This window comes from Babylonia areolata, chromosome 12 (genome assembly GCF_041734735.1).
Source record: "Babylonia areolata isolate BAREFJ2019XMU chromosome 12, ASM4173473v1, whole genome shotgun sequence".
NCBI classification, from domain to species: Eukaryota; Metazoa; Mollusca; class Gastropoda; order Neogastropoda; family Buccinidae; genus Babylonia; species Babylonia areolata.
Genome location: NC_134887.1, coordinates 36,496,179 through 36,511,178, shown reverse-complemented (window position 1 = coordinate 36,511,178; position 15,000 = coordinate 36,496,179). Strand labels below are relative to the sequence as shown.

General features: G+C 43.0%; 1 protein-coding gene across 1 annotated transcript in view; it reads left to right on the top strand.

The window, feature by feature from the left end:
• The window catches only part of LOC143287915 (uncharacterized), a 28,648-nt gene that overhangs the window by 5,623 nt on the left and 8,025 nt on the right, over positions 1–15,000 (top strand). The window contains exons 2-5 of the mRNA XM_076596157.1: positions 820–2,461; positions 3,937–4,350; positions 11,197–11,421; positions 14,544–14,687. Of these exons, the coding sequence (XP_076452272.1) occupies positions 1,655–2,461; positions 3,937–4,350; positions 11,197–11,421; positions 14,544–14,687 (1,590 nt within the window). The 5' untranslated portion in view covers positions 820–1,654. The remainder of the gene's footprint in view (positions 1–819; positions 2,462–3,936; positions 4,351–11,196; positions 11,422–14,543; positions 14,688–15,000) is intronic.

Sequence of the window (15,000 nt, the reverse complement as noted above, 5' to 3'; positions counted from 1 at the left end):
TACGTTTTATAAGATCTCAGCTTTTTGCCTCTTCCAAAGAACAAGACAGCAAATCAGAAATCAATCATAAAGTGTTACCATTTTTTCTTCTGCAGTGTTATTGGTAGAGGTTTGCAACACGTATTTTGCTCTTTGATTGTCGTAATGATGAAATCTGGAAGCCAGGACGACTCTCATATCTCTCCACTCAAAAACAAAAACTTAGGATCCGGGATGATTTATGGCACACAGCACAGGCAAGGCCCTTTGTGAAGGGTGGATAGAAACAAAACAAGAACACATTTATAACCACACCACCATAAACAAATGCAGTTGTCTACACCTGATAAGGAAGAAAAACAAAACAGTGACAGTCAAACAGAGACAGACAGACAGACAGACAGACAAACAGACCTTAGAGACAGACGGAGGACTGAGCCACATAGAAGGGCAGGCTTCTAGAAAAGCAGGTTTCAGTTTCAGTTTCAGTTTCCAGAAGGCGTCAAGTGTAATGATCCATGCACGCTACACTATATCTGCTTTATTAAAAATAAAAATAAAATAATAAAAAGAGAGAGAGAGAGAGAAGAAATATAGATTTTGAGAGGAAAAAAAGAACAGATTCCTGACATTAGAGAGAAGTGGGAAATATGTTTCAGACAAAAAACAACAGAAGAATACGTACCCAACTTGAAACGAAACATTAGAACACCCGACTTGGAAAACAAAAAAACAAAAAAAAACAAAAAAAACAACAAACAACCACAAACACACACAAACATCAGAACACCCGAACTCGCTGATTAAGCATCTCTCTGTTGTTGATTTCTTTGTCTTCAGAACCCATTGTCGGTGAAAGAGACATGCTGTGTACAAGGTCTGCACACATCTGGACCTTCCCAAGGACGCCGGCCACCACTCTTTTCTCCCCAACAACCTCAACTGACCAATGAAAGCAGGCTACCTCTTTCCAACCTCAACTGACTGACCAAAGCAAGCCACCATACATTTCTCTCCAACAACCTCAACTGACCAATCAAACCCAGCCACCTCTCTCCAATAACTTCAACCAACCAATCAAACCCAGCCACCTCTCTCCAATAACTTCAACCAACCAATCAAACCCAGCCACCTCTCTCCAATAACTTCAACCAACCAATCAAACCAAGCCACCTCTCTCCAATAACTTCAACCAACCAATCAAACTAAACCACCTCTCTCCAATAACTTCAACCAACCAATCAAACTAAACCACCTCTCTCCAATAACTTCAACCAACCAATCAAACTAAGCCACCTCTCTCCAATAACTTCAAGTGACCAATCAAACCAAGCCACCTCTCTCCAAACACCCTCAACCAACCAATCAAATCAAGCCACCTCTCTCCAAACACCCTCAACCAACCAATCAAATCAAGCCACTTCTCTCCAAACACCCTCAACAAACCAATCAAATCAAGCCACCTCTCTCCAAACACCCTCACAAAACCAATCAAATCAAGCCACTTCTCTCCAAACATCCTCAACCAACCAATCAAACCAAGCCACCTGTCTCCAAACACTCTCAACCAACCAATCACATCAAGCCACATCTCTCCAAACACCCTCACTAAACCCATCAAACCAATCCACCTGTCTTCAAACACCCAGAACAGGCCAATCAAACGACACACGCCATGACGGAAGCCGCAGTCCGCAGGTTTCGAGAGGCCGTGGAGAAAGAGGAGGACACGAGGAAGCTGAGAGACATCCTGGGCATGGTCCCCAAAAACGACGTCATCAGCTGGACAGACGACAACCGCCTGGACCTCCTCCACCACTGCATCCTAGGCGACAACCCGGAAGCCGTGGACTTCCTCCTTAAACAAGGCTACTTCGTCAGGCCGCACGAGCCCCAGCTCACCCCTTACGCTCACCTGGCTGCCTTTCTGGGCCATCGGACCACCCTCACCGTTCTTCTCCAGCACCGGCCCGACGATTTCCGAATCGCACAGCAGCCTTTATTCATCCCTCCAGGCTTTGTCCACAGAGGGGGTCCTCCGAAGAAAACTTCTCAGAAGAGTAAGGACTCCTCCAAGAACATTCAGAGTAAGGACTCCTCCAAGAGCAGTCAGAGGAAGGACTTCTCCACGAGCAATCACCGCATCGGTTCGTCGACGTTCACCAGAACGGAGGAGAAAAGCAGCGCGAGTTCTGCTGCTAGTCGGGTGGGGTTAGGGGTGGAGGTGGGGGTGGGGGTAGGGATGGGCAGGAGAGGCAAGGCAGACCGTGTGGACCGCGTGGACGGGCTGGTGACGGACGGTTCCCAGCCTCTGCTGAGGACTCCTCTAGACGTGGCGGCCCGAGCGGGGCGTGCGGAGTGCGTGAAGGCGATGCTGTCCGTGTGCGTGCTCAAGGCCCACCCTGAGGCGGCGCCCAACGCGGGACACCTCACGCTGGCCGCTCTAGAGGACTGTCCGGCTGCCGTGAGCCTTCTGCTGGAGGTGGGTGTTTGGCGTGTGTGTGTGTGTGATTGTGTGTGTGTGTGTGTGTGATTGTGTGTGTGTGTGTGTGTGTGTGTGATTGCGTGTGTGTTTGTTTGTGTGTGTGTGTGTGTGTGTGTGTTGTGTGTGTGTGTGTGTGCGATTGTGTGTGTGTGTGTGTGTGTGTGATTGGGTGTGTGTGAATGTGTGTGTGAGTGTGTGTGTGTGTGTGTGTGTGTGTGTGTTGTGTGTGTGCGATTGTTCATACTTGCAATTTGTAGTATTGTTTTGGTGAACAGATATACATATATGAGCAGAGGTATGTTATTATGCGCTATTATATATGTGTTGTTCCATGTAAGGCGCTATGAGCCCATTACATCAGGGGTTTGCGTCATTAATTACTATACTTCTTCTTTTTATTATTATTATCATTATTAATATATTATTATTATTATTATTGTTGTATTGTATTTCTTTTTTTGTCACAACAAATTTCTCTGTGTGAAATTCGATCTGCTCTCCCCAGGAAGAGTGCGTCGCTACACTACAGCGCCACCCTTTCTTTTTTTTTTTTTTTTTTTTTTTTTTTTTGGTGGGGGGGGGGGGGGGGGGGGTTCCTGCGTGCAGTTTTATTTGTTTTTCCTATCGAAGTGGATTTTTCTACAGAATTTTACCAGGAACAACCCTTTTTGTTGCCGTGGGTTCTTTTACGGGCGTTAAGTGCATACTGCACACGGGACCTCGGTTTATCGTCTCATCCGAATGACTAGCGTCCAGACCACCACTCAAGGTCTAGTGTTGAGGGAAAAAATATTGGCGGCTGAGCCTTGATTCGAACCAGTGTGCTCAGATTCTCTGGCTTCCTGGGCGGACGCGTTACCTCTAGGCCATCAATCCACATTAATATTATCAATCTTATTATCATTATTATTTAAAAACGGGTGTTCTCAGTGTCAGTATTGGACCCCCTCACCCACCCATAACACCCAGTTCACAACAACAACGACAACAACAACACAAAAAATAAATAAATGAACGTCAGTTTCAGAGAGCAGTCCTAATGACACACCAAGGTGCACCACCACTCTTCTTTAACTCCCTCAGTACGGCCAGTCCTCTCTTCTCCTCTATACAGACCCCTCGGATGTCCAGTGGGTGTCTGAATGACCCAACCTTTAGCTTCCGTCGTGAGAATTGTGGTATTTTTTGTCAACATTCACGTCTTCAGTATAAGAGCCTTCCGCTTGCAATATTTTGATGATGGTAACTGGGGTGAAACGCTGTTAACGTCGTCTCTTTCGCCGTTCGTATGGAGAGAGTTAATTGTTCATAAATTCATTGAGACATCTTACTATAGTGCATAATTATTATTGAAGCTCTTATTTATGCTCCTCCTTCACCCACCCCCCCCCCCCCTCGCCCCACCTCTCTCTCTCTCCGCAATCCCCACCCACCCACCCCCCGCCCTCCCCCTCCCCCTTCCCCTATTTCAGCAACAGAGCGCCAAGGATCAACAACAGCGGGACAACGACAACGACACTGACGACTTCAAAGCGGCCCTGGAGGTGAGCGTTCAGAGAGCGCGCCCAGAGTGTCTAGACCTGCTGCTGGCGAAGAAGCCCCGGCGTCTGGACCCCAAGCGGCTCTTCAAGCAGATCAACTTCTTCCACGTGCTCTACACCTTCAGCGCCTCCTTCGGGGAGAGTTCCTACGGGCGCCTGCCCGAGGCCACGCGCGTGCTGATCGCGAGGGGCCATGACGTCAGCGCCAAGGCCCCGCCCCGCACCTACCCGCTGTACACGCTCTTGACGCATGCGCTCTGTTTCCATGACTACAGCTTCACGCGACATTACGTGCGCTGCCTGAGGCTGCTGTTGGAAGCGGGGGCCGACCCCAACTTTGATGAGGTGAGTAGCGCAAGTCGGTGATTTTTTTTTACTCACTTGTGTAAACAAAGTGAGTCTATGTTTTAACCCGGTATTCGGTTGTCTGTGTGTGTGTGTCCGTGGTAAACTTTAACATTGACATTTTCTCTGCAAATACTTTGTCAGTTGACACCAAATTAGGCACAAAAATAGGGAAAATTCAGTTCTTTCCAGTCATCTTGTTTAAAACAATATTGCACCTCTGCGATGGGCACAAAAAAAAAAAAAAAAAAAAAATGAAGCCTAATTATATGCAAACTGTATTTACTGTTATATTCATATTTTTTGTATTATCTAAACTTGGCACTTTGATCTGATATTCTGACCCAACAACAAGAGCACTCATTATTATAATTTTTGTTCAAACAGGAACTTCTTTTGCTAAGCATGGAAGTTTTGTTTATTTTGCAAACGTTTTTGGTGCAGATACTAAAAAAGGGAAATTACTCTGTAATTAATGCTAGGGGACTTAATTTGCTTTAAACTGATCTTTCTCATCTTAAACATTATATTTTGAAATTATACTCAATACATAAAAAGCTTGGATTTTTTTAAAGTGTATCACAAGTGAGTTTTGAAGGCCTTGTCTCTTTTCTTCTTTTTTTTCTTTCTTTTTTTCCACATATTTTTTTTGTTTTTGCATTTTGTATTTCTTTTTATCACAGCAGAATTCTCTGTGTGAAATTCGGGCTGCTCTCCCCAGGGAGAGCACGTTGCTACACTACAACGACACCCTTTTTCTGTTTGTATTTTTTCCTGCGTGCAGTTTTATTTGTTTGTCCTATCGAAGTGGATTTTTCTACAGAATTTTGCCAGGAACAACCCTTTTGTTGACGTGGGTTCTTTTACGTGCGCTAAGTGCATGCTGCACACGGGACCTCGGTTTATCTTCTCATCCGAATAACTAGCGCCCAGAACACCACTCAAGGTCTAATGGAGGGGGAGAAAATATCGGCGGCTGAGCCGTGATTCGAACCAGCGCTCTCAGATTCTCTCGCTTCCTATGCGGACGCGTTACCTCTAGGCCATCACTCCACATAAGAAATAAATGAAAGAAACGTTCAAACAATCAGTGAGTATGAAGTTTAAAAAAAGAAATAGAAGAAAGAAAGAAAGAAAAACAAAACAAAACAAACAAAACAACAAAAACACCACTAACAGCACCAACAACAAAACAAACAAAAATGCTGAGCAGTCAGGTTAACTCTCTCCATACGAACGGCGAAAGAGACAACGTTAACAGCGTTTCACCCCAATTACCACCATCAAAATATTACAAGCGGAAGGCTCTTACACTGAAGAGGTGAATGTTGACAAAGAATACCACAATTCTGACGACGGAAGCTAAAGGTTGGGTCATTGAGAGACCCACTGGACATCCGAGGTGTGTGTGTAGTGGAGAAGAGAGGACTGGCCGTACTGAGTGAGTTAACGTATCTTTATCAGCATTTCTGCTAAAAAGAGAAGTCTAGACTCTCTGACTTTCCTATCGAATTGCAAAGTTTCAGCACGCTGTATAATATACATCATGAGGGAAGTTTATCTGGTCATTCGCTGTATACAATGGAATACAATACAATACAATACAATACGATGCAATACAACACAATACAATACAATACAATATAATGAAACGCAGTACAATGCAATACAATACAATACAACGCAATACAAAATACAGTGTCATGTACTACAATGCAATACAATACAATACAATGTAATGCAAAGCAATAAAATGCAGTACAATACAATGGAATACAATCCCGTGTAATACAACGCAATACAACACAATACAGTGTCATGCAGTACAGTACAATACAATACAATACTCTGTAATGCAGTGCAATCAAACGCAGTACAATACAATGCAATGCAATACAATACCATGTAATACAACGCAACACAATACAACACAATACAATGCCATGTAGTACGATGCAATACAAAGCAATGCAACGCAACACAGCACAACACATCACAGCACAACACAGCACAACGCAACAACACAATAATAATAATAATAATAATGGATACTTTATATAGCACACTATCCAGAAATCTGCTCTAGGTGCTATACAAAAACGCTTTTGTTAACAGAAAACATTATATCCATGTTACATACACACACCAAAATGTGACCACACACACACACACACACACACACACACACACACACACACACACACACACACACACACACACACACACACACTGCATACATACATTTTAACATACATGTGTATCTAACAGCTACCCTAACACATGCGCACCCATAGGCAGGCACAAACTTACATAAACACACGCACACACAATACACATTCATATACATGCATGTAGTTATGTACACATACATATGTATACACACATAGTCAAGCACAGCTAACGCAAAGGAAGTGGACCTGCCACAAATGAACTTATTGCTGAGGGAAAAGGTGAGTTTTGAGACGAGATTTAAAAGAATGACGGAAGTTATCAGGGAGCTGTCCCCTGTTCTTTTTACACTGTACACAAATGACTGCAGAGGCACGGAGGAAACTCCTGTCATAAAATATTCTGATGATTCAGCAATTGAAGATCTGTCCAACTCTGATGCTATTTATTTCAGTGAAATTAAAAAGTTCTGTTCCTGGTGTGAGAAAAACTATCTGGATCTCAACGTATTGAAAACAAAAGAAATGTTAATAGATTTTCGGAAAGACCCCTTGCCTGTAGCTGACCTTGTTATTGATGGTCAAACAGTGGAGAGGGTCAATGAATATAGATATTTAGGGACCATCTTAGACAATAAGCTGACTTTTGACAGAAATGTTGATTCCATTCATAAGAAATGTCAATCTAGAATTTTTTGTTTACAGAAGCTTAGAAATGTTGGTATAAATTCAAATATTCTTCAAAGTTATTATCGATGTTGTATCGAGTCTGTGCTTACAGTTTCATTTATGTGCTGGTATGGAAGCTTGGGAGTGAGGAGTAAGCGTGTTTTGAACGATGTCATGAGTGTATGCAGTAAAATTGTGGGAGTGAAACAAGCTAGTATGCAAGAGCTGTATGAAAGTCGAGTGGTTAAAAAAAGCAGGCAGATAGCAACTGACGACACCCATATTTTAGCAAAGTATTATGAGCTATTGCCATCAGGACGACGCTACAGAACTTTTAAGTTGAAATCCAGAGCTCTGAAGACTTTTATTCCACGTTCAATCCACCTTTTAAATTCTTGAGAACTGTGTGTGTGTGTGTGCGCGCGCGCACTCTCATGTGAGACGTGTGAAAGTCCGTGCATGATAGGCTGTACCTTGTTCTAGTTGTGTGTGTGTGTGTGTGTGTGTGTGTGTGTGTGTGTGTGTGTGTGTGTGTGTGTGTGTGTGTGTGTGTTTACTGAGCTTAAAACGTGACAATTGGTTATAATGAATGTGCAATATGTAGGAAGAATAATGTGCAATATGCAGGATGAATGTACAATGAATATGTCTAATGCTAACGTCCATATTCTAAATATATTTCTGTTTAATAATTACGATGTAATAATTAATTGCAATGTTTTTAAAAGCGAATATGTGAAATGCTTTTATTTGAGAACATATGTTTATTACTCTTGTTTGATCAAGTTATCCGCGTGTGTGTGTGTGGGGGGGGGGGGGGGGGGAGGGGGGGGTGCGGTGCGGGTGTGTGCTGATTATCTGGTTGTGGTTTTCCGCAATTCATCTTTATTCTTATCTTATCTGTCTATTATAATCAATGTGCAGTATAGTAGGCTATGTTTATAATTATAGTCAAATAATGTTTCTTAATTCTTTCTGTTTTTACATTAAGAATACTAGTTATTACCTGCAGTGTGTGGATTTATGTATGAAACGATGTACGTGATATTTTTTACATTTGTATCTTCGTAATATTTGTTGGGGCTGTTGTTGGCTTTTACAGTTATGGTCCCCATGTTGTTTACTTGTCTATGTTGTGATAATGCACCTGACCAAATTTCTCCAGTTGGAGATAATAAAGTTATTCTTATCTTATCTTATCTTATCTTGTTCCACGTCTTTGGCGATTGAAAAGAAAACGATCTGTGTCCATAGGTCTTACTTCTGACAATGCAACATAATACAATACAATACAATGCAATGCAATCCAAAATGGAACGTGTCGTTTTCGAAATGATTGAGTCAGTAAAACGTCCCGCAATTCTTCCTCTTTCATCATCATCCTGTCTCCCGATCAGCCCTCGACATTTTTTTGTCATTTCATTTTCATTGGTCTTCTTTGTACATTAAAACGTTTGCCCAGCAGTCAGAGGGCAAAGCGTTTAATTAATTAAGTTTCCTTGACTGCCAGGGGCTTATTAGAACACACACACACACACACACACACACACAAAGAAAAAAAAAAAGTAGAAAGTGGTGTTTCAAGTCATAAAACAATATCAAGAACAATCAGAAAAAAAAAAAAACAAAAAAACTGAGAAAATAGTCTCGAGATATACAGCTCTGGATCAAAATGTGTGAATTTTCAACCTTCCAGAGGTTATTGCTCTTCTTTTGATGACGTCATCAGTGACGTCACTTATAGCTACGAGTACCACGTCGTAAAGCAGTCAAGGGGTTTGAATAAGTTTAGGGGGGGGAAAAAAAGAAAGAAAAAAAAGGTTAAAGGTCCCATTGTCTTTTATGGCAGTCAGAGTAGTGAAAATTCATGTCCACTTTGTCATGAGCTCGACATAGGAAGGTGGGGCCCAGTCCTCTCCTTCCGCTTTTTTTTTTTTTTTTTTTTAACCTTCCCCAACCGGTCTGGTAGCCATTCAAACCTTGGTGGTTTGAGGAACATCGTGTGTGTGTGTGTGTGTGTGTGTGTGTGTTACACATATGAGTATCTGCGTGCGTGACTGAAACCTGATTGAATGATTCTGATTCCCTCGTATCTTTTAAATCTCGTCTCAAAACTCACCTTTTCCCTCAGCAATAAGTTCATTTGTGGCAGGTCCACTTCCTTTGCGTTAGCTGTGCTTGACTATGTGTGTATACATATGTAGGTGTGCATAACTACATGCATGTATATGAATGTGTATCGTGTGTGCGTGTGTTTATGTAAGTTTGTGCCTGCCTATGTGTGCGTATGTGTTAGGGTAGCTGTTAGATACACATGTATGTTAAAATGTATGTATGCTGCGTGTGTGTGTGTGTGTGTGTGTGTGTGTGTGTGTGTGTGTGTGTGCGTGCGTGTGTATGTGTGTGTGTGTAGTCACATTTTGGTGTGTGTATGTAACATAGATATGATGTTTTATGTTAACAAAAGCGTTTTTTGTAAAGCACCTAGAGCAGATTTCTGGATAGTGTGCTATATAAGTATCCATTATTATTATTATTATTATTATGACACAGGAAACGAATGATAAGCTCCCAATGGCAGCTGTCAGTCGGCTCTACCCAGGTAGGCAGCCTGTTGTGTATATGACTCCGTGTTTGTAAGACGCTTAGAGCCTGGTCTCCGACCGAGGATGGGTACCAATACATTTCTTCCACCTCTTTATGGAAAACGAAGATGATTCTTTGGGCTTCCATTCGTTATCCTCTTTAACTCTCTCCATACGAACGGCGAAAGAGACGATTAACAGCGTTTCACCCTAATTACCATCATCAAAATATTGCAAGCGGAAGGCTCTTATACTGAAGAGGTGAATGTTGACAAAGAACACCACAATTCTGACGACGGAAGCTAATGGTTGGGTCATTGAGACACCCACTGGACATCCGAAGGGTCTGTGTAGAGGAGAAGAGAGGACTGGCCGTACTGAGTGAGTTAAAACATTTTTCTCTCAAGGTCTGACTAAGCGCGTTCGGTTACGTCTGCTGATCAGGCATCTGCTTGGCAAATGTGGTATAGCGTGTATGGATTTGTCCGAACGCAGTGACACCTCCTTCAGCCTCTCTCTCTCTCTCTCTCTCTCTCTCTCTCTCTCTCTCTCTCTCTCTCCATATTGTCTTCATGACTTATTGTTGAGATATATCCATCCTAAGTTTTATAATAACCCATGCCGCTGTAGACTCAACTTGCTTTTGTCATCCACAAATGAAACTGTATTGTGCAATGTGGCTTTATACATTTATAATGCCTTTAAAAAAAAAGATTGCGTATTGCTGTAACTTAGATTACAGTAATGATGTGAATTGTCCATTATAATAATCATCTGAAGCTTGTGTGTTCAGCACTGTATTTTTTAGTAAACTTATTGCTTGACTGGTATATGACTTTCCCCTTCAGTTAGGGGCTTTGGCCTAAATATGAATAAACCATTTCGTTCATTCGTTCGTTCTTTCGTTCTCTACATACACACATACATGTGTGCATATATATATATATATATATATATATATATATATATATATATATATATATATATATATAAAACAAAGTTGGAAACCAACACCTATTTTGTTAAACAAAAAAATAAAATCTGAATTTTCGCTGCCATCCACCAGCTTGGTCACAGACTACACTTTTATCGGTGACGTAATGCTATTTTTACGTCATCTTTCTGCGCCTACATGACGTCTTCTACTACGTAGTTATCATGTTCTAAAAATTTTTTTTTCAAATATATCTATCTATCTATCTATCTATCTATCTATATATATATATATATATATATATATATATATATATAAGAAAAAACAATAAGTGAATATATATATATATATATATAGATATATATATATATATATATATATATAGATAGATAGATAGATAGATAGATTTGAAGAAACAAATTTTTAGAACATGATAACTATATATATATATATTAGGAACCGTACTGATCAGTTCAGTTCTGGCCTACAGATACGCTACGAAAAGCGGTACCGGCAAACGAAAGGCAGCAGCAGCAGCAGCAGCAGCAGCAGCAGGTTCTCTGCAGCAGGGAGGAGATCCTTCTCCTCAGCCCTTCACTGTCTGCTGGAGACTGTGGAGACGTACTCTGCCGGACTGGCCTCCAAGGCTCTGGCCGTGCGGTTCGTGGAGGAGTGTGCGGAGGTCCTGGTCAGTCATCATGCTGACGTGTCTAAGGTGTGTGTGTGTGGGGGGGGGGGGAGGGGTGGCGGGGGGAGAGGGTATGTAGTGGGGTGTGGGGGGGATGGGTTGGGGGTGTTTTTGTGTGTAGGTGGGTTTGTGGTGTGTGTGTGGGGGGGGGGGGAGGGTTGGGTAGTGGGGGGGGTGGGGGGCGTATGTGTGGTGGTGGTGGTGGTGGTGTGTGGGTTGGTTAGTGGGTGTTTGTGTGTGGGGGGTTGGGGTGGGGGTGTTGTTTGTGTGAGTGGGGGAGTGGGGTGGTGGTGGAGGGTGTGTGTGTGGGGGGGGGGGGGGGGGGGGGGGGGGGGGTGCGGGTATACGGAAGTGTGCGTGTGTGCATGTGTATGTGTGTGTGTGTGTGTGGGTGGGTGGATGTGGGTGTGTTTGTGTAGGTGGGTGTGGGTGTGTTTGTGTGGCTGGTGATGGTGTGTGGCTGGATGTGTGTGTGTGTGTGTGTGCGTGTTGCGAGGGAGGGGTTAGTTGTGTGTGTGTTTGTGTGTGAGGGGATGAGTGGGGTGCGGTGTGGGGGGGTGGGGTGGGGATGGAGAGTGGGGGGAGGAGTGTTTATATACAAACAAGGTACGAACATAAATCGAAAATCATACACAAACACAGATATAGTAGAAATTAGGATATATACAAGTGCATATCAATATAAAGACTTGTACATATTCACATATGCACGCACTGCACACACACACACACACACACACACACACACACACTTGCACGCACGCACTCTCTCTCTCTCACACACACACACACACACACACACACTCTCTCTCTCTCTCTCATACACACACACACACACACACACACACACACACACACACACGTTTGAACAGAAGCTGCATATCACATGTGGATGGGGGCTGATGACTAGATCTTCAAGTAGATGGTTGATGATTGCATAATTCTATTTATCATACTGGATTTTGTGTGTGTTGTGTGTGTGTGTGTGTGTGTGTGTGTGTGTGTGTGTGTGTGTGTGTGTGTGTGTGTGTTTTGTTCGAGAGACAGGGCATTTACTGCTTTGGGGAAAAAGCTATTGGCGAAGCGATTAGTTTTCATCCTTATACTTCTGCTGTAACGTCGACCAGAGTAATGCACTGGACTGTGTGTGGTGTCTGTGTGTTGTATCCTTGGAAAAGGCACTTCACTCCGATCTTTTGCCTCACCCGTCCACACAGGTTTGAACTGGTATCCGACCTCCGGATGGGGAAGGTTAATAAAAACGGGGGAAAAGAGAGAACTGGGCTCCGCCTTCCTACTGGTAGCCCAGCCCTAATAAACACAGTGGAAACGAATCCACTGCCCCAGTTGCCGGTAAAACGCTACTGATGACGGGCGCCATAGCCGAATGGTTAAAGCGTTGGACTTTCGATCTGAGGGTCCTGGGTTCGAATCACGGTGACGGCGCCTGGTGGGTAAAGGGTGGAGATTTTTACGATCTCCCAGGTCAACATATGTGCAGACCTACCAGTGCCTGAACCCCCTTCGTGTGTATACGCAAGCATAAGATCAAATACGCACGTTAAATTAAAGATCCTGTAATCCCATGTCAGCGTTCGGTGGGTTATGGAAACAAGAACATACCCAGCAATGCACACCCCCGAAAGCGGAGTATGGCTGCCTACATGGCGGGGTAAAAACGGTCATACACGTAAAAAGCCCACTCGTGTATATACGAGTGAACGTGGGAGTTGAAGCCCACGAACGCAGAAGAAGAAGAAGCTACTGATGAGGGTACGTTTGACTGAAGTTTGAAGACATGTAAAAATAGACCGCTGGAGACACGTGGGTTCTGCGGCCATACTGGGTCTTGCTCCTGCACATCGAACTTGGAACTTCTTACTCGAAATCGCGAGCAGTATTGCCACAGGCGATCGACACTAACTATAGCAGCAAACATGTGATGTCCTTCATTTCTTCGGTTGATAGCCTCCATTGATACAATCAAACTCTTGTACAGTGAAGTGCCATTGTATAAAAAAAAAAAAAAAAAAGAGAGAGAGGGAAAAAAAAGAATGATAATAAAGGCGGCAAAATATGAAGCAAAACGTCGTAAAAAAAAAAAAAAAAAAAAGAACCCCCGCTGTTTCGCACGTTCCTCCATCTCTTAACCGCCTTTGTTGCTTGGATTTTTTCGAAAGAGCCAATCAACGTGGAGAGTACAGATCATGTGACGACGCATCTCTACAAGTCTTTTGATTAAGTCATGTGACGGAGCACGAGACTCCACCTACAGCGGTCGATTATTGTACAAGAAAACATTACTATTTTTGACTCACTTGTGTAAACAAAGTGAGTCTATGTTTTAACCCGGTGTTCGGTTGTCTGTGTGTGTGTGTGTGTGTGTGTGTGTCTGTGTGTCCGTGGTAAACTTTAACATTGACATTTTCTCTGCAAATACTTTGTCAGTTGACACCAAATTTGGCGTAAAAATAGGGAAAATTCAGTTCTTTCCAGTCATCTTGTTTAAAACAATATTGCACCTCTGGGATGGGCACACAAAAAAAATAAAAATAAAGAAAGAAGCCTAATTATATGCAAATTGCATTTACTGTTATATTTATATTTTTTGTATTCTCTAAACTTGGCACTTTGATCTGATATTCTGACCCAACAACTAGAACAGTCATTTTTTTTCATTTTTTGTTCAAACAGGAACTTCTTTTGCTAAGCATGGAAGTTTTATTTATTTTGCAAACGTTTTGGTGCAGATAGTAAAAAAAGGGAAATTACTCTGTAATTAATGCTAGGGGACTTAATTTGCTTTAAACTGATCTTTCTCATCTGTGTAAACAAAGTGAGTCTATGTTTTAACTTGGGGATATATTATGACACTTTCGTTGCCATTGGTTCTTTTCCAAATGCGCCAAATGCGTGCTACACACGCGCGGCGGGACCTCGGTTTATCGTTTCATCCGAATGACTTGAAGAACGCTCAGATTCATTTCTCAATCTTAAACATTACATTTTGAAATTATACTCAATACATAAAAAGCTTGGATTTTTTTTAAAGTGTATCACAAGTGAGTCTTGAAGGCCTTGTCTCTCTTGTTATGCTGTTGGTGTTGAGCTGAGCTGAGCTGAGCTGACCGAAGGTCACGTGCCGACAGGTGGGTGTGATCGGGGACGGGGGAAGGGACCTTCAAGGCACAGTGCTGCACCAGTACGCCAAGAGCTGTGTGACGCTTGGGGTGGACAGGTCGATTCTCCGCTCTATCCTTCGCTTCGGGGCGGAGCCCGACGTCAAAGTGAACGTGGGTGTTTGTCACGACTCTGTGTGTGTGTGTGTGTGTGTGTGTGTGTGTGTGTGTGTGTGTGTGTGTGTGTGTGTGTGTGTGTGTGTGTGTGTGTGTGTGTGTGTGTGTGTGTGATATGTTGTGGTGTGATGTGTGTGTGTGTGTGTGTAGGGGAGGAGTGTTGAGTGTGTGTGTGTGTGTGTGTGTGTGTGTGAGTGTGATATGTTGTGTGTGATGTGTGTAGGGTGGAATGTTGAGTGTGTGTGTGTGTGTGTGTGATATGTTGTGGGGTGATGTGTATGTGTATGGTGTGTGTGTGTGTGTGTGTGTG